At 49.7% G+C, this 26947-nt stretch overlaps 1 protein-coding gene across 1 annotated transcript in view; it reads left to right on the plus strand.

Moving 5' to 3' along the window:
* KCNK12 (potassium two pore domain channel subfamily K member 12) overlaps positions 1-25832 on the plus strand; it is an 89329-nt gene extending 63497 nt beyond the window's left edge. Inside the window, exon 5 of the mRNA XM_070379616.1 lies at positions 24814-25832. Coding sequence (XP_070235717.1) covers positions 24814-25715 — 902 coding nt within the window. The 3' untranslated portion in view covers positions 25716-25832. The remainder of the gene's footprint in view (positions 1-24813) is intronic.
* Positions 25833-26947: the final 1115 nt, after the last annotated feature.

Genomic DNA, 26947 nt, shown 5'->3' on the forward strand with positions numbered 1-26947 from the left:
TGCTGAGCTCACGTGCTTCTAGAGCCCATACTCCGCAGCAAGGGAAGCCACCACAATAAAAAGCCCGCATACTGCAACAACAAGGAACCCCTACTCGCAGGGGGTCGTAACCCCTACCCCTAACAACTAGAGAAAGTCCGAGTGCAGCAACAAAGACCCAGTGCAGACAAAAATAAAAACATTTTAAAAAAATTACCTGGGGAATTTTTGAAAGTCTTGATACCCCTCCCCCCACCCCACCCTCCACCACCAATCCAACTGCATCATACTCCCCAGGGGTGGGACTTAGAAATTCATATTTTGTTAAATTCCTCAGGTAATTTCAATATACAGCCAAGATCCTACAGTGTGCTCGTTGATACCCAGAAGAGAAGTGATCTGAAGACAAAGCCTTAGTGGTCTCGAAGATAAAGGTGGGACTGAGCTAGAGGGAGAGGTCCCAGGCTTATCTCAGATGTCTGAACTGTGGCTGCCCACTCACATTTAGGAATTAGAATCAACTCTGGTAGCTCAGTGGGCACAGGTGGGGCTTGTGGACTCAGGCTTCTCTTTAGGTCAGTGGGCAAGCAGGCAGTGTTATCTGTGTGGTGTTGCTCAGACCCATGTCTCCCCAGGGCTCTATGGGACAGTTCATCTTCCTCCCCTCCTTGGCTGTCGTCCTCTCTGAGCAGCACCCACCTTTGCCAGTCACCCTTCACTCCTGCTGGCCACCTTCCTAAAGTCTGTTGAAATTCCTCATCCACAGGAAATCTCTCTGCCCCTTTCAGTGTTTGAGTCTTAATATCCCTTTACTATCATTTTAAAAGATTCTTAGGAGGGAAAATAGATAAGATCAGGTGATGAGATGATCATTTTAAATCAGAAGTCTGCCATGTTTTTTTAAGTGTGAGGACCACTTTAAAAGCTAGAGATATTTTTACAGAACCCGTCTGACAGAAGTCACATATACTTCCAATATCTATTCATTAATAGGGAAATGGGCTTCCCTGGTGGTTCAGATGGTAAAGAATCTGCCTGCAAGGTGGGAGACCCAGGTTCGATCCCTGGGTTGGGAAGATCCCCTGGAGAAGGAAATGGCAACCCACTCCAGTATTCTTGCCTGCAAGATTCCATGGACACTTGGCGGGCTACAGTCCATGTGGTAGCAAAGAGTCGGACACGATTGAGCGACTACACTTTCGATAGGGAAAATACATTCTGACACACAAAGCCCTCTGAACTAATTCAATACCACTTTTAAATGCATCTTTTCACCATCATAAAATCATTTGATATGTTTGGAAACCAATAGTACAAATGTAGGAGAAACTCATGACAGCTGAGCTGCCTTTGCAGTAACTGCAGTCATAGGCGTCCGAGCCAGGTGACTGGGCCCCGTGGCTCTAGGCCCTCGGAAGGCGTTGGAGGTTTTTGAATGAGGGGAGGGGCTGTTCCTGGAACCCTCAAGTGCTGCTAGCTTTACAGCTTTTCCCTGTCTGGTCTGGTCCAGAGTTATCTCTTTCTCTTTCTGTCAGGTGGATTCCTCCCCACAATAGAGCACATAGAATAGGTGAGCTGGCCTCCTGAGCAAATTATTTCCCGAGAAAACAAAAAGGAGCTTAGAGAAATCGAAATTTCTGTTTGTCTTTTACTCATTCTCCCACCTTTTTCTTCTCCATCCTTCCTTATGCCCTATCTTTAGAAACTCTGTTCCTTGTTCTCTAATAGTACAACTGGTCAACATTTCAAAGCCCCATGCTAAGTGCTTTGCACACTTTATCTTACACAGTCCTCATCACCTGCTGTGGAAGTGGGTACCATTCATACCCTCACTTTTCAGATGAGGAAACCGAGGCAAAGAGAAGTTCAATGGCCTTCTCAGATGAAAGAGCCAGAGAGTGACAGAACTGAGATCCTAAGCCAGGTGGCCCTGCGGCTTCTGCCATTTCACCCACCTCCCACCCTACCCCCTGGACGGCAGAGTTGGTGCCCCTTGAATGATGAGGAATTTAGAGATATAAAGGATACTTAATAAATGACTGAATTGGGGAAAGACATCGACATGTCTCCAAGCCTCCCAAAGGGTCTATCCTCTGCTGGCAGGCTCCCTGCTTTCCTCCAGGGAACCTCCTTTAGTTTCAGGGCTCTACAGACTGGGCCCAGTCCCTCCAACCCCGAGAAGGGTTAAGGTTCTCCTTGCTGCACCCTCAGCTCTGGCCAAACTAGACCAGATACTATGTACCTCATTACGTTACCTCATTATATTACCTCTGCCCAGAATACCTTCCCCCATCCATCCCCCTGTACTTCCCCCTAATCCATGCCATGCAACAGCCACTTCCTCTGCAGAGCCCATCCTGATAATGCAGGCTTCATGACCCTCTTTCTTAGCTTCTGCTTATGGTCATCTGACCACCCACCTCTGACCCATCATGGCCTTATCTGCTCACAGATGTGTGACTTCCTACCCTACCATGCTGTCAGACCCTGACTTTAAAAAAATAATGACAAAATGAATCGTCTATAATTCATTAAAATAATATATGCCAATTAGAACTCCTGAAAAAATCCCCACATTTTCACCATAAAATAGAACCACTACAAGTCTTTTTTTTTTTTCTGGACAAAGATTTGGAATCCTAAAAAAAATTGGGGGTCCTGCTTTTTATATACTTATATATATATAATGACTTCCCCAGTGGCTCAGCTGGTAAAGAACCAGCTTGCAAATTCAGGAGAGGTGGGTTTGATCCTTGGGTCAGGAAGATCCCCTGAAGAAGGAAATGGCAACCCACTCCAGTATTCTTGCCTGGGAAATCCGATGGACAGAGGAGTCTGGCAGGCTACAGTCCATGGGGTCTTTAAAAGTCAGACACAACTGAATGCATGCGTGCATATGATGTAGGAATAAACTTTTCAAGCATTCCTGTTGTTAGACACATAGTTTTTCTTGGAGAGGATGTGCTATAGTTTTTCAGAAGCACAGTTACATTCCCTCCTCCACAGCCTAGCCAGGGACCCTCAGGATGGCATTGCTGAAGACTGTGTGAGTAATTGGGTTGTCTGGTGGGTGGAAAGAAGGTGGGTTATGTTTGGTGCATGGTACATGTTAGCTGCAGGGGGGGCATTAAGAGGCTGGAAAATTACAGAGAACTCATGCCGAGCCCACGTCTGCCAGCAAAGGGCATTTAAAACAGATCCCAGGAAATTATAGTTTTTACAATCTATGAGTTACTCAGACAGGAAAGTACACGGGAGTGATGTGTTTTAGTAAGAGCACAGAGAACAATGGGGCTAGCCATCTCTAGGGCCTGGGGAGGAAGGGTGTGAAAAAGAAAGGCTTTCCTAGGTGCTGCTATCAGTAAGCAAGCCCTGCCTTTAAGAGCTGATATAGAGATGCGGGGCTTCCCTGAGCTGTGTGGCCTTGAGGGACAGGCTGAGACCAGCTGAGAACTGATATGATGAGAATTCCTTTGGCCTATTTTATCCCCGGGATGCCATGTATATGTCGAGAGAGAGAGGTGGGGGGCTGAGGCAGCAAAGATGGGGTTCAGGCATATCTGTGTGTCCGACATCAGGGTCAAGGTCTGTCTCCTCTGAGATAGAGGAGTCAGTTGAAAAAAAGAGGTAAAATTGGTGGTGTCACGAATGTTTCATGGCCTTTTGCTGCCACCTAAGAGCAGACCCTGGGGACTCCACACCACATCTGGGGGAGCCTGCTCCCAGGAGACCCCTTTATGAAAAGGATCTGTGCCCTGCTCCCATCAGTGGCACAAGAGCTATGAGAACTGAAGCTGGTGGATGGTGCTGCACTCCGTGGCAGAGGGATGGGAAATAGACTTTGAAAGAGGAAAACAAATATCATATATTAAGGCATATATATGGAATCTAGAAAAATAGTACTGATGAACCTATTTACGGGATAAGAATAGAGACACAGACATAGAATGTGGATTTGTGGACACATCAAGGGAAAAGCAGAGAAGGCGATGGCATCCACTCCAGTACTCTTGCCTGGAAAATCCCATGGACGGAGGAGCCTGGAAGGCTGCAAGTCCATGGGGTTGCTGAGGGTTGCACACGACTGAGTGACTTCCCTTTCACTTTTCACTTTCATGCATTGGAGAAGGACATGGCAACCCACTCCAGTGTTCTTGCCTGGAGAATCCCAGGGACAGGGGAGCCTGGTGTCGCACAGGATCGGACACGACTGAAGCGACTTAGCAGCAGCAGCAGCAAGGGGAAAGAGAGGGAGGGACACATTGAGAGGGTAGCATTAACAAATATACATTACCATGTATAAAATAGATAACTATTTTATATAGTCTCTGAAACTGGCTCTCAGAGAGAAACGTTAAAGTTCAGTTATGATGTCTGGGTGGGAAGTTGCTGGGGAAGTTCTGGGTGATCCTCCACCCTGCAGAAAAAAAAAATAATAAAATAAAATAAAATAGATAACTAGCAGGAAGTTGCTATACAACACAGGGAACCCGGCCTGCTGCTCTGTGACAACCTAGAGAGGTAGGGTGGGGGGTGGCTGAGAGAGAGGCTCAAGAGGGAGGGGCTATATATACACTTATGGCTGATTTGTGTTGTTGTACAGCAGGAATCAACACAACGCCGTAAAGCAGTTATCCTCCAGTTAGGAAAAGAAGTGTTGAACATTCTTCTCCAGATCCCCAGAACCACAGCAGCAGGGGAAGAGGAAAGACGAGCCATTCTGCACCTGAGCCCAGCTTCCAGAAGACCAGTCCAGGGGCAGTGTCCAGAATCTCCTGACCGTCCTTTCTCCCAAAGAGCCAGCAGGGCACACACCGGGGGGAATACACCCCATTGCCTTGTGGGGCATCTGTCCAGCCAGGGGGCAGCTGTATCCAGTGGGCCAGCTGAGCTTCCCACAGGTTTCTGCTCTGAAAGCCCCAGATGGTCACAAACCTGCAAGGGGAGCCACCCACCATGGGGTCCCTGAGCCGAATTCTGACACCACCTCAACCACTTACTTGCCTTGGACCGTGCCTTTCTGAGCCTCAGACTGTGCATCTAAAAACTGGATAGTAGTCCCCCAATCATGGATGCTTGGGAAAAAGGAAGATAAATTCTGTGAAAATGACCTCTAAAACCATAAACTCACAGAAGCCTCATAAGGAAAATGACACAGTGCAGTGATAGGAGCTTAAAAAAAAAAAAAAGAGGTTGTCATCTGTGCTCTGATGGAGGGGTTGTGACTATTCGTGGTGGTGATGAGGCCCTGGCAGATCTTCTTTTCATAATTCCAGGGACACCCTTGCTCAAGTAAAGTTCCCTTCTCAAATAATTCCTTTAAAGAGCAAACATTCACATGTCATGTAGACTTATCCACCAGAAAAAGTGTTTCTATAGCCAGCACTTAAAACCCATCAGCTCCTCCCTGTCTTTTCTTACGTGTCCCTGTGGTGCCCTGGTTTCCTGTAAGCTTGGATCTTCTCCAGCAGCAGCAGTGTCCCTCTGACTTTGGTGCTCTCACCTTACACTCTCCCTGAGGAACTCAAGGATCCCAGTGCAGCAGCGGGTCTCAGTGGTCCCTGTTCTTGCAAATAAAACTGGAACCTGTGCAGTATGGCCAGGGGTCCAACTGAAACCTCCTGTAGGCTCCTGGCTGGCTGCAGGACCCCAGAAGAGCCCAGGGTTGCTGAGACCCTCTCCCAAGAGACTATCCCCTCAGGGCTGTCAGGAGAACGGGTGGTAAAGGCACTACAGTTTATGAAGAGAAAAAAATAAACAAACCCTTCTTATTCTGTTCATTGAGTACCTATTAAGTACCTGGTATTGTGTTGAATCTAAGTGAGGCTGGTGCAATGGATAACCCACCTGACTGCAGATCAAAAGATTCTAAGTGAGATTAGCATCACGACTTGCTTGCAAAGGCACCAGTCTTTGGTCTGGGCATGTTCTAGAGAGGTTGTGAGAAGCAGTCTGCATCCTCACAATTCACATGGATGCCAGGTAGAATAGCTCTGGCCTGGGAGCCCAAGCCTGGTGTAGGGGTTAGGAGAGCCAGGCATCAGAGAGAGCCTGCAGGGAGGAGGCAGCTCAGAAGCGTGGGGCCTGAGTGTGTGGGCCCTGCTGGAGGGACCCAGTGGGCCTGACAGAGGCAGCTGTTTCCTTGGCTGCCCTCAGCTCCCCCAGGAGGTTATTGCTGTGGGTAGAAACAGTCCCTTGCCGTTAGCAGGATAAATATAAACACAGCCTCCTGATCAGGGCTCAGAAACTAAGCTTTGCATCTGAGCTCTCTGCAGCCTCAGCTACTGCAGAAAACAGAACAAGCTAGGGTGCAGCAATGCAGGGCTTCTGCAGCCCAGCAAATGGGCTGTTAGCTGGCTCAGGCTGCCCAAACAAAGTGTCACAGGCTGGGTGGCTTAAACAGCAAAATTACAATTCTTAGGCCAGAGCTCTAAGATCAAGGTCATCGGCAGAATTGGTTTGAGACCTCTCTCCTTGGCGTAGAGATAGCAGCCTTTCCACCGTGTCCTCACATGGGCTTCCTTTGGTGCGTGTCTGTGTCCTGATCTCCTCGTATAAGGACACCAGTCATACTGGATTGTTGTTGTTCAGTCCCTAAGTTGTGTCGGACTCCATGACCCCTTGAACTACAGCATGCCTGGCCTCTCTGTCCTCCACTATCTCCCGGTGTTTGCTCAAGTTCATGTCCATTGAGTCAGTGATGCTATCTAACCATCTCATCCTCTGCATATTGGATTAGGGTCTATTTATATGACCTCATTTTACCTTATTTACCTCTCTAAAGGCCCTATCAACAAATACAGTCACATTCTGAGATACTGGAGCCTTCAACATATGAAATCTGGGGGAGATAAGAGGTCCTTGTGGCCATCACCCTGCCTGTAGACTAAAACATCTTAGGACCCTGCTGTGTGACAGACAGTTGGCCTGTATTTTAAACACCAGCTTAGAGAAAGAGATCCCATGTATTTGGTGGGGTTTCCCTAGTGATTCAGCTGGTAAAGAATCCACCTGCAATGCGGGAGACCTGAGTTCAATCCTTGGGTTGGGAAGATCCCCTGGAGAAGGGAAAGGCTACACACTCCAGTATTCTGGCCTGGAGAATTCCGAGGACCCTTTAGTCTATGGGGTCGCAAATAGTCCGACACGACTGAGCGATTTTCCCTTTCACTTTTCACTGTGACTCAGACACTTCTGGAAATTGCTGTTGCTTATTATATATGCCTAAAAGCCAGCTTAAAATTCCACAAAGGACTTGAACAAATTTGAGTGATAAAACTAGAATAAGCTGAACTGCACTCTTTAAGAGGGCAGCACTGTGTCCTAGCATGGTGCTTGCTCACAGGTGCTCAGCAGATCTTGTGGACAGGAAGAAGGGGACAGGTGGGTGGGCAGGAAGGGAACTAAAAATAATTAAGAACTGATGAGAGATGTACCACATGCTAGAGACCTGCAGCAACTGAGCACTGTGCTGGCTCTATCAAGAGGCAAATGGAGCTCAGGGTTCACTAAAAGGGGGCAAGTGGACGAGTGCCCCTAGGAAGCCAAACTTTAGATCCTGAATTCAAGGAGAAATGAATCTCACAAGTCTTTAAATAAGGGACACGGGCAATGATATTTTTTTCTGTGGTTTTGCAAAAGACACAGACATGGTCTTCAAAAAGATATTTCCACCATCCCTTCCTAAAGGCATGAGGCAAAACATTAAATAACAGTGAATGCATTTCTGTGGGGAGTGGGATACTGTGGTCCATGGTGGCTATTTTCTGATGACCTGACTTAATATAGAAATGGCATTTGGAGTTCCCACAAGGAGCGTAAAGTTCCCATCACTTTACATTCCTGCCATCAATGCACAGAGTTCCACAAGAGGGGACTTACTGTGTTAGGTCTCTGGACTATCATTCAAGCCCCTAATGGGGTAATTGTACCCTCCCACATCCCAGGCCAGACACTGAGCCCTTTGGCACAGCAAGCACCTCATGGTTGGCACAGGGTACGTACTTCATGATTTTATAAGAGTGAGTGACCAGGTGAGTGCACGCGTGAGGGACTGCTGAGTGTTTGTGGTCTGAGTGTCTGTGCCCACCCACCCCCGAATTTGTATGTTAAAACCTAACCCCCAGGGTGTTGTTATTAGGAGGTGGGGACTTTGGGAACTGATCAGCTCTTGAGGGCAGGGCCCTTATGACCGGGATTAGTACTCTTGTAAAAGAAGCCCAAGAGAGCTCCCTGGCCCCTTCTACCATGCAAGGACACAGCGAAACTCTGCTGTCAGTGAACTAGGAAGAGGGCTCTCACCAGACCTGAACCTGCCAGTGACCTGATCTTGGACTTCCAGCCTCCAGAACTGTCAGATATTAGTATCTGTGTTTATAAGCCATCTGCTCTGTGGAGTTGTGTTATAGAAGCCCAAGTGGACCAAGATAGGGAGTAAATGCCTTAGAAGCAAAATCCAACAACTGACATGCAGTTGTGAAAATTTAGGTCCATCATTCGTGCGTTCTCCTAGACAGAGGCCTGCCCAGCTCAGCCTTCTCCCTTCTTGGCCCTCTGCAGGGGGTGTAACCTTAATAATGAGCATACTTACTGAGTGTTCACTCTGTGCCAAGCACTCTGCTGCCCGTGGGAGCCACCCCATGCAATCCCTGTGGCTGTCCTGTGAGGTAATACTGTCTCCATTCCATAGATGAGGACATGGACACATGGCCAGGAGCTCTGAGTGGGCACTGGGCACTAAGTACAGCCCAGATCTCTGACTCCAAGGCCAGGGATTTAAACCACTGTGCTTGGATACCCTAGCAATTGACTCAGCCTCCCTGTCTTAGTCCGTTCAGGCTGCTATAACAAATATGCCACCGACAAAGCAGTTTAAAAAGTATTTCTTTCTCACAGTTCTGGAGGCTGGCAAATCTAAAGTCAAGGTGCTGGCAGATTCGATGTCTGGTGAGGGGCCAATTCCTAGCTTCCAGATGGCCGCCTTCTCTCTGTGTCTTCACATGGCAGAAAGAGAGATAAAGAGAGATCTTGGGACCCCTCTTACAAGGGCACTTATCCCATGCATGAGGGCTCCACCCTCATCTGATCACCTTTCAAAGGCCCCACCTCCTAGTGAAAGTAAAGTCGTTCAGTCGTGTCCGACTCTTTGCAGTCCTATGGACTGTAGCCTACCAGGCTCCTCCGTCCATGGAATTTTCCAGGCAAGAGTACTGGAGTGGGTTGCCATTTCCTTCTCCAGGGGATCTTCCTGACCCAGGGATCAAACCCGGGTCTCCTGTATTGCAGGCAGATGCTTTACCCTCTAAGCCACCAGGGAAGTCCACCTGCTAGTACTGTCACATTAGAGGTTAAGATTTCAATCTATGAAATTTGGTGGGTGGAAACAAACATTCAGTCCATAGCGCTCCCTGAGGTAAGTAAGTGAAGAGCTTGTTTTGACCTTGACCTTGGCCTTGGCCTTCCCAGGTGTGGGTGTCCCAGCTTTTCTCATATGCTGCTTCAAAGGCCTTCATTCATTCTTCCCTCTTCAGCACCTCGGCAGCCCCTTGCAGTTTGGCATTCATGAGGTTGTCTCCCTCCCCTCACATGTATAGCCAGCTTCCTCCCAGTTGCCAAAGCCCAGGGGAGCTGTTGGGAAGTTTCTGAGCACCCCCTCGTTCCTGCTTCCTCCTCTAGTTTCCATGCCTTCTGCCAAGTCTGTGGCCTCTCTTTGGCCTCTGTTCTTTGCTCCCTTTGGGCTACTGTCGTGCTCTGGGCAACCCCACCTCTTTGATACCTCTGAACTGGACTCTCTGACCTGCTGCTTCAGACGGCCTCATCACAGCAACCAGAGAGACTGGCCTTTTCTTTTATAACTGTCACGTAAAATTTTTAGTAGGTAAACATTGATAGAGCATATATTAACACTGTACTCAAAATATAAACTGACATGCCCTCAAATATTTCCCTTGTTATAACTGAAAGATTATAGGCTTGAGAGATGGGGTTGAGAGACCGGAGACAGGCTCAGACTCGAGGGAGTCACATGCCATTTATGTCACATTATCTCTCATGGATTCAATTTCCTCATCTATAAAATGAGACAATGATGACATTCTTTCCTGGGTTATCGTGATGACCAAATGAGATAAGACATAAAAATTTGCTCTATACACTGTCCAGAGATATTAAAAAATGTTGATGGTTATTCTTATCATCTTAATACCTTCTAAAATGGCAGGAGGTTCTGCTCATAGAGAAAAAAAATTATATTCAGCATCTCAGATGTCCCTTGGAATCTAGTTGAATATTTATTGCATTTCTTCCTCTTTTTATAAAACCACGTGTTTACCTCTTTGTCCCTCATGTTAAGGTCAGATGAGGGACTTCCCTGGTGGTCTCCATAAGACTCCATGCTCCCCACGCAGGGGGCCCAGATTTGATCCCTGGTCAGGGAACTAGATCCCACATGCCACAACTAAGCATTTTGCATGCTGCGATTAAGACCCAGTATAGCCAACTAAATGAATATTAAAAAAATAATAATAAAAATAAAATGAGAGTGATAGGTTTTTTTTTTTTCATATTCTGGGGCATTTATGTAATTGAAACTTTGTCCAGAGAGTGTCCATAAGAGATTTGATGACCAATCTCTTTGTCCTGTGTTTCCTTTATTTTTCCCTCTTCCTTTCTCCCCTACTCCCACCTCCTTGCCTCTGGCTGTTGATTGGCCTGGAACACCCTTACCGTAGATGTCACCTCCCTCCAATTTTTCATTAGCTGTTACTTCCTCAATAAGGCCTGTGCTGAACTACCCCACTTAATACCACAAACCACCTCCTCCCTCCCCCAGGCTTCTCCACCCACTCAGCCAACTCTTTTCTTCTTCTTCTTTCCATAACACTGCCACTTTCTAGTATACCATGCAGTTTACTTACACAATATGCTCACGGTTTATTATCCATATTCCATGCTGAAATGTAAACCTTGTGAGGACAGGGTGCTTTGTCTGTCTGGATCACTTATAAAGCCCAAGGGCCTGATAGATAATGGGCCCTCGGTCACTATTTGTTGGCTGAATGAAAGCCTCCTTCACGGGCTCCTCTTCAGCCCCTTTTCCAGGGGCCCCCATTCTCATACTGTACATGCTTCCTGGGAAGTCTTATCCACATGACCCTTGAACAGATGTTCCAACCCAGACCTCAAGACTGTCTCCCATTGCCTCCACCTGCTTGGGTAACGCATCTTTGTTGCTTCTCTAGGAAGCCCACTCAGATCTTTTCTTTTGTTTCCTGGCATCCCATGATGTCTCCCATGTTGTTATTTTTATAAGGTATCATGGTTATTCTCTTGAAAACGTGGGTCTTATTCATTTTTTTAAATAATTAAAAAAAAACAATGCTTATTGGGAAAAAAGTTATGGTTTCAAAAGTAGCCATACTTTTGAACCACTTTTGTATCACAAGGAAATGTGAAATATTTATAACAGCAATGCAGGAGACAGGTTGAGAAGATTCCCTGGAGAAGGAAATGGCAACCCATTCCAGTATGCTTGCCTGGGAAATCCCATGGACAGAGGGGCCTTGTGGGCTATAGTCCACAGGGTCACAAGAGTCAGACACAACTTAGGGACTAAACCACCATTACAGAAGAAAATGGAAATAAAAATCACCCATATTTTCACAATCTAGATGTATGTTTCACCTACAGAATTAAATACACGTGCAGGCATACATGCATACACATATATAGCCAATATATTGGGAAACTTGGAAGGAATTAATTAAAGAAATAGCGTCTATGGAACACTTAGAGCAGAACTATTTTGAGAAAGACAAAGGCAACCTCTGAGAGTCAGGAGCCAACCTGGAACTCACAGTTCAGCAACACGGTGTGGGGATGGGGTTTGGACCTTGACCAAGCACTTTCCCAGGACATCTACAGCAGCCAAGGCCACCTTGTGGCCAAGGTGGAGAGAGATTAAAAATGAGACCACTCACCAACATCATGTCTGAACACAGACCAAATAGCAACATCATCCAAACCACAGAAATGACCAAACACCCCCATCAGGTTAACATGAGCAACTGCTACTTCTTTATCAATCACAGCTTTGGCTTTCCTCCATTATTCGCCCCCTTCTAGGTAACAATTATCAAGATACTCAAGCCTAGACTTATCCTCTGTTTCCTGCTTTGGTGGCTTCTAGTTCAGAGCAAAGCCCTGCTTTCTCGAGTCCTCCCCTAGTCACCTGACTCAAGGCCAAATCCTAAATGAGTACCCCAGATCCCCATGACAGACAGTCTCTTTTGTTACTATGAGTCAATAGATTCCATTTTGTTGAGCTGCAGGTGTGTTCCTGGTGACCTTTGGCAGCAGGGTATGGGCAATATTGTACATCTGAGTATTCTTCCCCACCCCCATACCTGGCACATGGCAGGTCTCAAAAACATGTTAGGTAGATTAACTAAAATGAAGATTGAAACCACATTTCTGGTACAGAACCTACTGGTGGTCACCAGACAAACTGCAGTTTCTGCCCCTGCATTATGAAGGATGAGAAGAAACCTAAGACATGGGCCACGTCCTCATTGGCAAGGCAACACAGAAACACACAAGATGAAATGATATTCCAGGACCATAGTCAATAGTACAGAGGCCATTAGCACATAATTAAATGCCTGATGAGAGCTAAGTGCTGCCAGGTGATGAATGGGATTCAGGTAGATGAACAGAAAAGGAAAGTAGTCATTGCAGACTTTCAGAGATGGGAACCAGTGGGTGCACAGGCACGAAGCAGGGAGTGTTCATGGTATGCTTGCTAGACACTAGCTTCTTTCAAGCTGGGATTCTGCCCTCCTTGCTCACCTCATATCCCCATGATGTGGTGTCCATTAAGAAGCAGGATTTTAGTAATTACCTGGTAAATGAAAATGTGTGTGCATGGATCAGTGAGGGGACCTATGCCCCTGAAGAAGAAGGTTCAAAGAGAGATGATGCTAGAAAAGTTAATCAGGGCCTTGAATCTAAGTCTAAGAAATTCTGGATCTTCCTATCACTTGGGAGTTCATTGCAATGTAAGCAGAAGAGAGATCTGGGCAGAGCTGTGCTTCAGTGCATTGGGTCTGGGACAAAGTTCAGAATGGACAGGAACAGAATATTTCCAAAAAACCAGAAGTCTGGTCCCAAGTCATCAGGGCCTCTCTGTGCAAATGGGGCGAGGGGGTTAACACAAGGTGATGAGGAAGGAAAGTGGGATTTGGAGTTGGTGGGCCTGAGCTGGAATTTCTGTGACCTTCAGCAAGGTCCTCAACACCTCTGTGCCCCAGCCCCTGTCTCTCGTTGCTTAGGATCTGGTACGGATTCATGCCATAGGCCCAGGGCAGGCATTTTGGCCACAGCCAGTCCTCCTGCATGGTATGATTGTTTGCATGTTTCAAAGCAAACTCACAGCCACAATCTCCGAACCAAAGGCTGAGTCAGGCCTCAAGAGGCAGAATGGAAAGAGTTGTGAATGTGGGGCTTGAGGCCTGAGTGCTGGGGGTGTTCTTTCAGGCACTATTTTACTTCTCTGAGCCCTGGTTTCCACACTTGAATAATGACCAGAAGTCACACACTCCCTCGCCACACCCAGGAGCTGCTCTGGGGACGTATCTGTGATAGCACCAGCAGAGTGCGGGGCATAGCGTAGGCTCCAGACATCCATCGCTCCACCCTGCCTTCCCGTGAGCCAGGGATCAACCTCCCTTCCCTGCAGGGCAGCCGAGAGCTGAATGTGCAGCGGGGATGGCTCCCCCCCATCTGGAGAAGGATGCGCCCCTCCCTACTGAGCCTCAGTGCAGGGGCCACAGGTTTGGGCCCTCCTGACCCAGCCAGGCCCTAACAGACGTTCACATTGGTCTACCAGCCTGAGGCAAGGGGCCATGTCAGCGGGCCAGCGCGGCATACCCATGGTTCCCCGGGGACCCGCTCCACTGTACACGGCAGCTGGACCTGGCTGCAGCTTCAAGTGCAGTTTGCTTTTCTCGTGGTTTCTTGGCTTGTTTTCTCCTCTGGGGCAGCCACGCAGGCCGCCTCCTGTGAGGAGAGGTGTTGGGAGGTGGCCAGGTTTGGGGACCAGAGTTAGCGAGATGGACTCAGAGCCCCGAGAAGCAGCCCCTTACCCATGTCTCCCCTGGGTGCAGAGACCCCCCTCAAATGTGGCTCTGGGCTGCATGGGTGGGGAGGAGGACATGCTTCTCCAGATGAATAAAAACTGAATTAACTGAGAGGAACTGGAACTGTGCGCCTGAGAGGACAGTTTGACAGAACTACCACAGGTTCCCTTTAAAAAAGAATCTGCACCTCTCTCATCTAGGATTGGCGGTGAAGTGTGATTCAGTTGACGGTGTATGGACACTTCTGGGTGGAGGGACCTGCCTTCTCCCCACAGCGGGTCTACCCGCCCTTCTGGGGGGTGACCTGTGCCTCACCACAGCCCTGAGTGGGGACCCTGAGGTTCGGGGGGGTAAGGCCGGGGCTGCGTGGGCTTCAGGGCTTTCCTCACCTCACTGCCCCACCTCCGGCTGTTGTTAGCCAGACTTTTGTTGCATCAGGGGCTGTTCCTGCATTCCCTGGCCTTGGAGTCAGTCTTCTGCAGTTCTGGGCTAAGGCTAAATTCTGGGCTCTGCTCTTTTTGTGGTGGGCAGGAGGGGCGGTGAGCTCATCCCTGGAAAGGATTAGTCATCAGAGAGACAGGGACAGATCTAGGGGGGCAGGACAGAGGACGGGCTCTATGTAAATGAGTCATCTTCCCTGCAGCTCCGAGGCCCCAGCTTGACAGCTGCTCCCCAGGAGAGGTTGTTAAGCGGGAGCGTCCCGGAGGCAGGCGTAGTTAACCGGCTTTTAATAACTCATTTTGCTGAATGATTTTTGGTGAGGAGAGAAAAACCTTAATCCCACAGATGAAGCGCATGGTGGGGGCAGGTTCAATTAGCCCCACGGGCAAGAGAAACAGCACTGAGTTTCAAAGCCAACTCTTGTGGTCACGTGTCCATCACTCCCAGATTACCAAAACTTTTCTAATGTTAAAAATCCATGGCCTGCAGCCTGTGGGGTTCAGCCTACTTTTTTTAAGCCCCAGACCCTCTCAGGCATCCCCACACACCCCCTGCTTTCAGCAAAGGTCATCCCAAAGGCCCCCGAAGGACAAGCAAAAGCGAACAGGAGAGTGAGAGAGGGCCCGCTTTCTCCACGGGACTTGTGTTCTGTGTCGCCTCTGTGTCCTGAGTCAGGGAGCTTCTTAGGTGGTGCTAGTGGTAAAGAACCTGCCTGCCAATGCAGGAGACGTAAGACATGGGGGTTCAATCCCTGGATCGGGAAGATCCTCTGGAGAAGGGCATGGCAACCCACTCCAGTATTCTTGCCTGGGGAAATCCGAGGGACAGAGGAGTCTGGCATGGTCCATGGGGTAGCAGAGTCAGATACAACTGAGCAGCTCAGCACATGCACACAGGGAGCTTCTAGCACGAGGCCAGCCCCACGCTCCGCTGCGGCGCCAAGCCCTCACCAGCACTGAGCCCTCAGGGGCTTCTAAACCAGCTTCCATCTGGTTTACAATTTAGACAAATCCTCAAGTACCAGTGGGCTTCCCCGGTGGCTCAACTGGTGAAGAACCCATCTGCCAGTACAGAAGACACAAGAGACACAGGGTCGATCCCTGGGTTGGGAAGATCCCCTGGAGGATGAAATGGTAACTCACTTCAGTATTCTTGCCTGGGAAATACCACGGGCAGAGGAACCTGGCGGGCGACAGTCCATGAGGTGGCAAAGAGTCAGACATGGCTGAGCACGCACGCACGCACGCACACAAGTGCCAGCAAATGTCACTCCCAGAGTGTCCGCTTTTCCACCACAGGCCCACTTTCCAGGATCAAGCCCTTCCCCCCACTAACACACTTGATTTCAGGATTGGAAAAGGTGGTGCCTCCCCGCCAGCATGGGGACCAGAGCCTGAAGCCAGCCCAGAGGGGATGTTGCCACTCACCCGGGATGGCTGAGGACACGGAGGCCTGGTGAAGTGAAGGGACAGCAAGTTAGTGGTGGAGTCGTCTTGGGTGTGTGTACGGGGGCTTTTCCTTGCCGCTGAAATGCCTAGTCGTACTTCACCCGGGCCCTGCTCCACCTGCAGCTCTTCAGCTGTGATGTGAGGGCCAGCCTCGCCTGTGTGTTTCCCAGTTAAGCTCGCAGCTTCTTGAGCGCCTGCCACGTTCTAGGCGCCGTGGGAGGCACGAGGGAACCACCTCCTCATCCACTCTTCACAGCAACCTCACGAGGTAGGCAGTCATCAGGCGATTTTTAGAGGGAGAATAACGTGTCCCCGTCGGCCCATTAGCAAGTGGAGGTGCCAGAGCTTGACGCCACAGCCCCTGCCCTCAGCTCTCCAAGAAAGCCGATGTTGGCCCTTCCTAAGCCTGCAGGAAGGGAGGCTCACTGAACTTGATGTTTCCAGAGTTTGTGGGTTTCTACTGTACACACACCCAAGACGACTCCACCACTAACTTGCTGTCCCTTCACCTCACGGGGCCACCGTGTCCTCAGCTGTCCCAAGTGAATGTCAACATCCGCTCTGGGCTGGCTTCAGGCTCTGGTTCCTGCGCTGGGGGGAGGTACCACCTTCTCCAAAGCTGAAATCGAGTGTGTCAGAGTTTGTGAGTTTCTGTTGTACAAGGCCAGACATGTTGCTGGATGCCATGCCCAGATGACGGAGAAGCTTCTAGAGGTGTCAGGTGACACTGTCACTGCCACAGAGCTCCCGCAGGTTCAGCCTGAGTACAAAGTGGACAGGAGGGTCCCCAGCCTTGCCCTCCCCCTTCTGCCTCAGGTTCACCCACTCCATCAGCAAGAGTTCCTGAACGCTGTCTGTGGGCCGGACAGCAAGCTGCACATGGGAGCCAGCCAGGCTGGACCCAGCCGCTTACTCTGGCCCCATGCACACCGCTCTCCCAGCAGGGCACACCAGGTCTCTAACTTCCTCCTTCTCGAAGTCCCATCCACACTTCAAGACTAAACATGAATACCTCTTCCTCCATAAGACTCTCTCAGTCGCTGCAGAATACCAGCCCTGCTTCTGACCTAAGCTGCTCTGGAGACTATTTTAAATTTCCTAGGCGATTCCACTTTGAAGCCAGAGTTAAGAACTGCTGCTCTAACCAAAAGCAGCCTACGTCTCTTTTGTCTGAACTCTCCTGCGTTTGACTCTTAGTGCATCACAAACTCCTTCCTCTGGTTTCACACTGGGCTCTGTCACTTGCTTGCTCTGTGATCTGTGCAAGTTATTTAACCTAAGTGCCTTTATTAAGTGTGACTCAGTTTACTAATCTCACAAATGGGAATGAAAATAATTCCCACTGTAGTTGATCAAGTCTAAGACACCAGCAATTATAGATGCACCAAAAATGTATACTATTAAGAATTTTGAATGCTGCCAAATAAACTAAGTCATCAATTGTAAGGTGCATCCTGATTTCAGGGGTGTTAAAACTTGAGGAAAATAGCTATGACTTAGGATGAATGACACCCAGTGCCTCACTGAATTGTGAGAATGGATGCATTGATTTACATGAAGCTTTGGCACAGTGCTTAGAAAGAGTAAGGGCTCAATACATATCAGCTATTATGTGATAATATAATTATCATATATCCCATGTTTCCACTCCTCACTAAATGCTTTAATAACTTCTTCCAGCCTTCCTTTCATTCTCAACCCTCCCAGAAGGTATGGCCAGGCTGCTCGGCTATCCTCCTCAGGAGAGGGACTTGGAGAAGGATGACATGGGCAGCCTCGAGGTTCCAGACCTGGGGCTTGCTGCTGCTACTGCTGCTAAGTCGCTTCAGTCATGTCCGACTCTGTGCAACCCCATAGACAGCAGCCCACCAGGCTCCCCAATCTCTGGGATTCTCCAGGCAAGAATACTGGAGTGGGTTGCCATTTCCTTCTCCAGTGCATGAAAGTGAAAAGTGAAAGTCAAGTCGCTCAGTCGTGTCCGACTCTTTGCGACCCCATGGACTGCAGCCTACCAGGCTCCTCCATCCATGGGATTTTCCAGGCAAGGGTACTGGAGTGGGGTACCATTGCCTTCTCTGAGACCTGGGGCTTATGTGAATCTTAAGTCTCACCTCTCAAGTGTCCAGCCCGCCTCCACAGAGTGTGGCCATGTGCTTCCTACCTTCTCCCCAAGTCAGTGTCAGCTCCAACCACAGAGCAGCCTGAAGGCTGCCCCAGCCTCTGCCCCACAGCCCATCCCACAACTCCCACTATTTCCTGTTTGGAGAGGGAGAGGTGCTGGAAAACCCGGCTGCTGGCCTGGCCTTGGGCAAGGCCCAGCTCTGTGTGAGCTTTAGGCCCCTTGAGTGTTAAAGTGAGCCTGTTACCCCTCCTCCAGCATTCAGGAAGGATCCCAGGAGAGGGGGATGTTGGAAGATGCTTCCCAGAGGAGTGTGCCCAGCAGACAAGTAGGCCATGGGTAGGGCTGCCAGATTTAGCAGATAAAAATACAGAACTCCCAGTTAAATATGAATTTCAGAAACACAACGAATCTTTTTTTTTTTTTTTTAGTGTAAATATGGCCCATGCAATGTTTGGGATGTTCTTACACTAAAAAGTTCATTTGTTTATCTGAAATTCATGTTTATCTGGGAGTCCTAATGGGTCTTTTCCCCTCCTCTGCCCATTGATCCCCTGACCTCAGCTTTCTCACTCTCCCTGATATTTAACTCTCATCCTGGAGAGGTTCTTGAAATTTTTATTTTCAGTTATTCGATAACAAGTAACTATCAGTGCCTAATTTATACATGATTCCCTTGTCCACTGTGGAGAATAGAAAGAAGACTTCATAAGCGCTTATTAATGTGCTAGGCAAGGGCTTCTGCAGTGGCTCAGCAGTAAAGAATCTGCCTACAATGCAGGAGACACTGGTTCGATCTCTCAGTCGGGAGGATCCCTTGGAAGAGGGCATGGCAACTGACTCCGGTATTCTTGCCTGGAGAATCCCATGGACAGAGGACCCTGGCGGGTTTCAGTCCACGGGGTTGCAAAGAGTCAGACACAACTGAAACGGCTGAGCACAGCACAGCACAGTGTGCTAGCCGGGCACTATCCTAAGTGTTTTAGATGTACTGACTCAGTTTAGTACAAAAATGCAAGTATTATCATCTCCACTTTACAGATGAGAAAATGGAGGCACAGAAACATTAATTTGCTCAAGGACAAATCCTAGTGGAGCTAGGATTCAAACCTGAGAAGCCTATATAATCTATAATTCCGAATTGCCGATATAAGGGTCCCTACTCCCAAGGGGTTCCCAAACTCATGGGGCCGTTTGACTGGACAGTTCATTAGGGCTTTCAGGATACCGTGACTCAGGCTCCTGCAGTGTCAGCTTCATCTAAGCTGGCTCCTCATGGCCACAGATGGCCACCAGCCACTTCTGGGGCCACCTCCTCCTCCTTCCATACCCAGGGCAGCACTCTTAAAGGTGAGAAGCATTTGACCCAGAAACTGTCAGAGAAACTCTCCTCTCATCTGATTGGTCACATCCCTGAGCCCAACCCTGTAGCCATGAAAATGCCCCACACTGACTGGCTTAGGCCCATCCATCCTCCAACCAGTTATAGTAAGGGACTGGATTTTCCAGATTGGACTAGACTAATGGAGCCCACGGGAGAAGGCAATGGCACCCCACTCCAGTATCTTGCCTGGAAAATCCCATGGACAGAGGAGCCTGGTAGGCTGCAGTCCATGGGGTCGCTAAGAGTTGGACACGACTGAGCGACTTCACTTTCACTTTTCACTTTCATGCATTGGAGGAGGAAATGGCAGCCCACTCCAGTGTTCTTGCCTAGAGAATCCCAGGGACGGCGGGGCCTGGTGGGCTGCCGTCTCAGGGGTCGCACAGAGTCGGACACGACTGAAGCGACTTAGCAGCAGCAGCAGCAGCAATGGAGCCCACCCCTGGCTGTTGGGTCAGTTCTTTGGCTGCTATACTTAGGGGTGGGGGGTGGGGTGATGGTTAAAGGAGATAGCTGCAGTGTCCACAACAAGGGTTTTATGTTACTTGAAATTTAAACCAACAAATCATTATGATGTATATTTTAAATATCTTACAGGTTTATATGTCAACTACAACTCAATAAAGCTGAAAAAAAAAAAGGTTTAGGGAATTTAAACCAAAATATTTGAAATTGGGCCAATTCCAACCAGTAGGGTCATCAACGATAGAGTATTATATTGTTTCTTAAAGGAAGCGCTTTAGCCCATTCACATTAGAATCATCAGGGGACAATTTGTTAAAATGCAGAGTCCTGGGCCATTCTAAATAAGTCTCTGGAGTGGGACCCGCCTTGGAATCTGCATTTTAATCATGTGTCCCAGTTGCTTGGATTCGCTGTGGCTTACACCTGTTGTCCTGGGGTAATTATTTGCTGTCAAGTATCTCAGATTAGATTATAAATTATATTTCCCCTCCACCAGATGACACTGCAGAGCTAGTGGGAAAAGTTGCCCCAGATGATGAACCCAAATGTCCCATTTGGTGCAGTAAAAAAGGTCAGCACAGTCAGTTCAGCCGCTTACAAACAGTAACTTGCTGAGTATATTGCTCAGCCCATGCCCTTGCCTGCACTGTTGCGGTTGATGATGCGTCCCTCTCAGGATGGTTGAGGGGACCGGGTGAGAGGACATGTCCAGTGCCCAGCACAGAGGCTGCACCCAGGGCCTGAGACAGATCAGTGCTGGCCTCCCCATCTCACTTCCAGGCTCTCAGAGCTGAACTCCAGAGGCCCTGTCACTGGGGCCCCATTTGCGAAGGCGGCACCAGACAGACTGTGGGAATGAGCTTCACAGCTTTTGTCAAAGTGGCATAATAAAGCCCCCAAGTGTCTGCTCTCTGCAAACTGGGATGGCAGATCAATTGTGGCATAAACAAAACAGCAGGCTTGGTGCGAACCCGGGGACAGATTCCGCCTCTGCAGAGTGTGAGTGGGGGAAGGGGGAATTCTCTGGGTGGTTGGGTTTGCCTTTTCTCTGGCTGAAGCTTCAAGGTCCTTCTCCAGAGCCAGCCTGGCTCCCCACAGATTGCCAAGAGTTTGGGGGGACTGTTCTTCCATCGTGGGAACATCTGGCTAGGCAGCAGCACCAGGCATGACCCTACTGCCCTCAGCACCCCCAGAGCTCTGAGCCTCTAGGTGCTGATGGGGAAGGAGGGTGGACCGTGCCCCCTCCACCCTGCCTCTGGAGCTGAGCTGACGGTGGGTCTGCAGGAAAGCAAAGGGAGGTGAAGTGGGCATGGGGGCCAGACCTCAGGAAAAGGCCAGTGAGAGGGACCCTGGCGTTGGGTGTCCTCTGTGATGTCAGGGAACCTCCTACCTGCCTGTCCTCTTCATTTTCGGCAGAAAGTGCCATAGCCAGCCATGCATTTGGCGTCATTTGGGGCCTGGAGTCATAGCCACGAGGAGACCTCAGGCCCAGGTCTGGCCCAGCCCCTGAGTGGAGGCAGCAGGGAAAAGCTCTGCCCCTGTCCAGGGGTGAGCCGCTGACAGCAGAGGGTCAAGTGGGGAGCTGTGTAAAACCTCTAAGAAGGCAGCCTAGGTCATCTGTGAGGGTGTCTGTCTGGTTTTCCACCAAAGCCCTGAGCCTAGCACAAGGCCTGCCAACCAGGTCCTCAGTGTTTGCTGGAAAAGGAATGAGCCGGTAGGGGTTGGCCTTACGGCTGCACCACAACACCCACTGTTAGGACAGGCATACCTTTTCATGGAGCCCATATGGGTCTTTGGTGATCCCCCCAAACACAGGCACCACCACCCTGCACCTTTCCTTGAGTGGGTGGTGCTTCCTATGACTACACTGCATGCTCACCTGTCCTCTGCCCCTCAGGCCCCCATGATCCAGCAGGCAGCCCTCCTGGGCAGTCTCTTCAGATTTGGCTGCAGAGTTCACTTGACCCCTGTCACTCTCCCCCGTCCCTGGCACAGGATGCCCTAGGAGACTGCCAGGGCAGCAGACTGCTCCCACTAGTGCCCCCTTCCTGCCCCTGCCTGTGTGAGCTACACCAGTCAACCTTTGGCCCAGGGAACTGTCCGGCACAGGGTTAGATTCCAGGAGACACCTCTGACTCTCCCAGAACCCTCACCATGCTCTGCTCCAGTGCTCCAGGGTGAGTGGACAAGTGTCTGCAGTTCAGCCAGCACCCACCAGGAAACAAGCTGCCAGGCTGCCCCTGCTGTAGACTGATATTCTCCTGACCAATCCTCCCCCCACCATCTCTTGACTTGGGGATGCCACAGCACCCTGCTATTTCAAGGCCATCTCCCATTATCCCTGGGTACTTTCTAGTCTTTCTGTATAGCCTGGAAGTGGGTGGTGAGGGTTACTGGTCACCCTATTTTGCTGACTTAATAGATAAAAGGTAGACGTATTTAAAACTTCTCTTTATGGGTTTCCCTGGTGGTTCAGTGGCTAAGACTCCAAGCTCCTGATGCAAGGGGCCCGGGTTTGATCCCTGGTCTGGGAACTAGATCCTGCATGTCACAACTTGGACTCAGCACAGCCAAATAAATAAATATTTAAAACTTCTCTTTAGAATGAGGGCTAATGTATTACATGCCACGCTAAACTTTTAGCTGAAAATTCTAAACAACAGGAAAATCCCATTCAGTATTCTCTTAGGCATAGTATTAATATTCCAGGCTCAGCATTTTTCATTTCTTTAGGAATTTAGCCAAGTGATTCCCCCAACCAGAGGGGTTGTTTTCCCTTCCTGAGTAGCAGCAGTGTTGTGTATGATGGTCTCAGCACCAAGCTAGAAGCCAGGACACAAGTATGGCATCTGTCCCCCATGAGCTGTAGGTCATGTTCCCTCAACCCCTGCTCCCTCATCTATACAGTGACAGGTAGAGCAGAATTAAGGTCCCTCATAGTTCCTAATTGTCTAGGCATTTTGAGGTTTTTCTTATCGTGAGAGTAAAAAAGCTCCAAAAACACATAGTTTGAAAAGTTATTATACAATGAACACTCATGCAACCACCACTCAGATCAACAGATCATTTCCAGCACTCCAGAGTCTCCCTGGGTCCCCTTCCATTCACCCTGCCCTGCCACCCCCAGAGCAAACTCCAATTCTGACTTTTATCTCAATTTCCCTTGTAATTTTACCAATCAAATATGCATCCCTAAAAAGATACTGTAGTTTGGTTTTGCCTGGCTTTGAATTTTATGCCAGTGGAATACTTTTTTTGTGTCCAGTTTCTTTTAACATTCTTTTTGTGAGGTTCATTCATGTTGCAGGTAGCAGTGGTCTTTGCTTTTTCTTTGCTGCATAGTATTTTCTTGTATGAATTGACCATGAATTAGTTAGGCTGGTGGACACCTGGGTTATCAATCTATTAATAGGATTTTTTAATAAATTCACACAGAGACAAATACAAACACTCCCACTCCACATATAGTCATACTGATTCAGAGTTGAGTTCTTTATGAATTCAGAAACTTGAGTTTGACTTTAAAGTGTAGCAAAATCCCTCGTTTTGAACTCCTGGTTACACTGCTAGTTTGGTTTTTTTCACACTCTTATAGCCAAATTCTGAACCTAGGGATATAATCCAACTTCCTCAACAAAGGTATCACTAGAAGATTTTCTCCTAAATTGAGTCATTAAGCATAAGATGAAGACAATGTCAGGCAATGGGGCATTTCCTCCAAGGATTCTAGAAAATGATTAGCATACACATTTAAGGGATCATTCTAAAAAAAAGAAAAAAGAAAAAACTAACTTCAAGGTTTTTCAGGGAAATAGTTAAGCCACCCCTTTCCCAGAGTTGGCCTTACCCCACTAACAAGGCATAAGTAGACCTTTTGACCTTGGGCATGCCTTAAACAGGGATGCCCCTGAACTTCAGCTGCAGAGGTCTTGATAGGTGCTACCGTGCTGCTCTGATGATGTGTTTTCAGCTCAGACTCTAAGCAGCAGTGGATCTTCATGCTAAGGGATAACATACCCTCCCGTAACCAGAGTCAGGTAGCCATGGGTCCCACAAAGACATCACAGCTGGCAGCTGGCTGAGAGCTCATAGTGGAGGAGCAGAGCTGCCGCTCTGCAGGACCCTGGCCAGCATGGGCCAAGCACCCTGGCGGGAAGCCAAGCCTTCTGCAGCAATCAGTCGATAAAGAAACTCCCTTCAAGACTGTGCTTTGAACAAGCGGGTAAATCAAGACTTAATTATAAGAGTTCAAAGCACTAAGCCGCTGCCCAGGCGTAGAGCAGACCTCTCAGAATAAAAGCCACTCCAGACACACAGCAGCACAGGACCCAGCTGGGCAGAAACCTTTCCCTTAGCTACCATCAAATATAGCTGGACTAAATACAATATATCTGGTCCCCAGCGATTCTATCAAATGAAGCCTTTATGGAATTCTGTCCTAGCAAGGCCCAAGTGTGCCACTGGTACATTAAAAAAATGATTGAGTGGCGAGACAACAGGTGACACTCGTGCGAGTTGTGGGTATCTCAGTATCTTCCCCTGTGCAGCTCTTCTGTGTGTTGTGATGGGCCTTTCCTAGTGACTCTCTCACCACTGGCATGATTTATAGATCCCCCAGAAGAGGAGCCATGTATCCTCCATCAGTTTAGGGGTTGTCCAGACTTACTTAGGAACCATATCTGGTGCCACCAAGGGAGAGAAACGTCTTGGCACTGTTTCTCCTCCAGTTGAGTGATGCCACTCAGGTAAGAGCCATGTCAACACCTAGATACAACTGTGCTGCGCCGGGTGGGGACCACCTGTCCAGCCAGGATCGCGCTGACCCCTGCTCTGTCCCCACAGGTTTCGGCATGACCACCCCCGCCACGGTGGGCGGGAAGGCCTTCCTCATCGCCTATGGGCTGTTCGGCTGCGCCGGGACCATCCTGTTCTTCAACCTCTTCCTGGAGCGCATCATCTCGCTGCTGGCCTTCATCATGCGCGCCTGTCGGGAGCGCCAGCTGCGCCGAAGCGGCTTGCTGCCCGCCACCTTCCGCCGCGGCTCCGCGCTCTCGGAGGCCGACTGCCTGGCAGGCTGGAAGCCCTCGGTGTACCACGTGCTGCTGATCCTGGGCCTGTTTGCCGTGCTGCTATCTTGCTGCGCCTCGGCCATGTACACCAGCGTGGAGGGCTGGGACTACGTGGACTCGCTCTACTTCTGCTTCGTCACCTTCAGCACTATCGGCTTCGGGGACCTGGTGAGCAGCCAGCACGCCGCCTACAGGAACCAGGGGCTCTACCGCCTGGGCAACTTCCTCTTCATCCTGCTCGGCGTGTGCTGCATCTACTCGCTCTTCAACGTCATCTCCATCCTCATCAAGCAGGTGCTCAACTGGATGCTGCGCAAGCTGAGCTGCCGCTGCTGCGCGCGCTGCTGCCCCGCGCCCGGCGCGCCCCTGGCCCGGCGCAACGCCATCACCCCGGGCTCCCGGCTGCGCCGCCGCCTGGCCGCACTCGGCGCCGACCCCGCGGCCCGCGACAGCGACGCCGAGGGCCGCCGCCTGTCGGGAGAGCTCATCTCCATGCGCGACCTCACGGCCTCCAACAAGGTGTCGCTGGCGCTGCTGCAGAAGCAGCTGTCGGAGACGGCCAACGGCTACCCGCGCAGCGTGTGCGTCAACACGCGCCAGAACGGCTTCTCGGGCGGCGTGGGCGCGCTGGGCATCATGAACAACCGCCTGGCCGAGACCAGCGCCTCCAGGTAGACGCGCAACCTGTCGCGCCACGGACCCTCAAGCAGGCTGGCGTGCAGCCGGGCGGCGTTTGCTCTCCTCTCAGACGCTGGCGCTTTCTTAACCTTTATCCAATAAAATGAAACAAAAAAAAAAATTTTTTTTTTTAAAAGAAATACTATTTGGCCAGGCCTGATGTTATCAAGGGCAGGTTTTGGGGGAGCCTGTTATTCTTGTGGGTCCCCTTCTTGGAGAACCGTGGTCCCCAGCAGATTCTCCTCTGGGGAGAGAAAAAGTGGCACCCCAGACCCTCGCCTGGTACACACAGCAGCCAGGGGAGTGCCGCCCCTGAGTTTTGCAGACTGGCACTAAACCCCGCCTCCATGCACATAAGCAGCTGGCAACCCCAAAGCATATGGTGCAACTTTCCATGGCTCCGAATTACCTCTGCAGCATTTAGAATCCTGGCCCAGCCTAGCAGCTTCCTTCTGGTCGTCAGAAATGATATAGTCACAGTTATGACAGGTGGGGGTGGGGAGAGCCATATGTTGCCTCCTGATGTATATATATAGAACAGCCGCTACACACAGAGAATGGTGTAGTATTATGCAATGAGATGAAACACAGCACCAACTTGCGGACTGTGGCATTTCCCAGAGACCTGGGAACTGCCATGGTAAGGGGCTTAGGAGGCCTTTCTCAGCCTGGAGTTAGTCCACTTAGAACATGGAGCTGGCCAACTCTTTAAGGAGGGAAAGCCTGGAGTGGTCTGCAGGGCTCATTCAGGCTACAAGGAGCCCAGCTCTGCCTCAGCCGGCTGATCTCTGTGGCTCAGGGCGCATCTCTGAATCCCCTCAACTCTCCTTCCTTTCACCAGCATCATCCACGGGAATGCTTTTTGTTGTTAGCCAGGAACATCTGAGTCTTCTCAAACAAGATTTTTCTTTGTTGGTGGGGATTTTTTTTTCTCAACGTTTTTTTCCCTTGTAGAGAGCCTGAGGGGTGCAGAGCACCCCCTCCAGCTGCCCCTCCCCTGCAGCAGGGCTCTGCTAGCTGCATTGGTGGGCACCAGGGCCTGCAGCCCTGGGAACCAAAGCAGCCATCCTGCAAGTGACAGAGAACATGACTCCAGAGCCCATGATGTGTTTGGGATACATCCCATTCTGAGCCCTGTTGGTCTCTGATTCTCAGGTGAATGTGTTTTTTTTCCACACACACAGTCTGTATTGGAAGTGGAAGCAAGCCAGAGGGAGAGAGCTGGTGGA

This window comes from Bos mutus, chromosome 11 (genome assembly GCF_027580195.1).
Source record: "Bos mutus isolate GX-2022 chromosome 11, NWIPB_WYAK_1.1, whole genome shotgun sequence".
Classification (NCBI taxonomy): Eukaryota; Metazoa; Chordata; class Mammalia; order Artiodactyla; family Bovidae; genus Bos; species Bos mutus.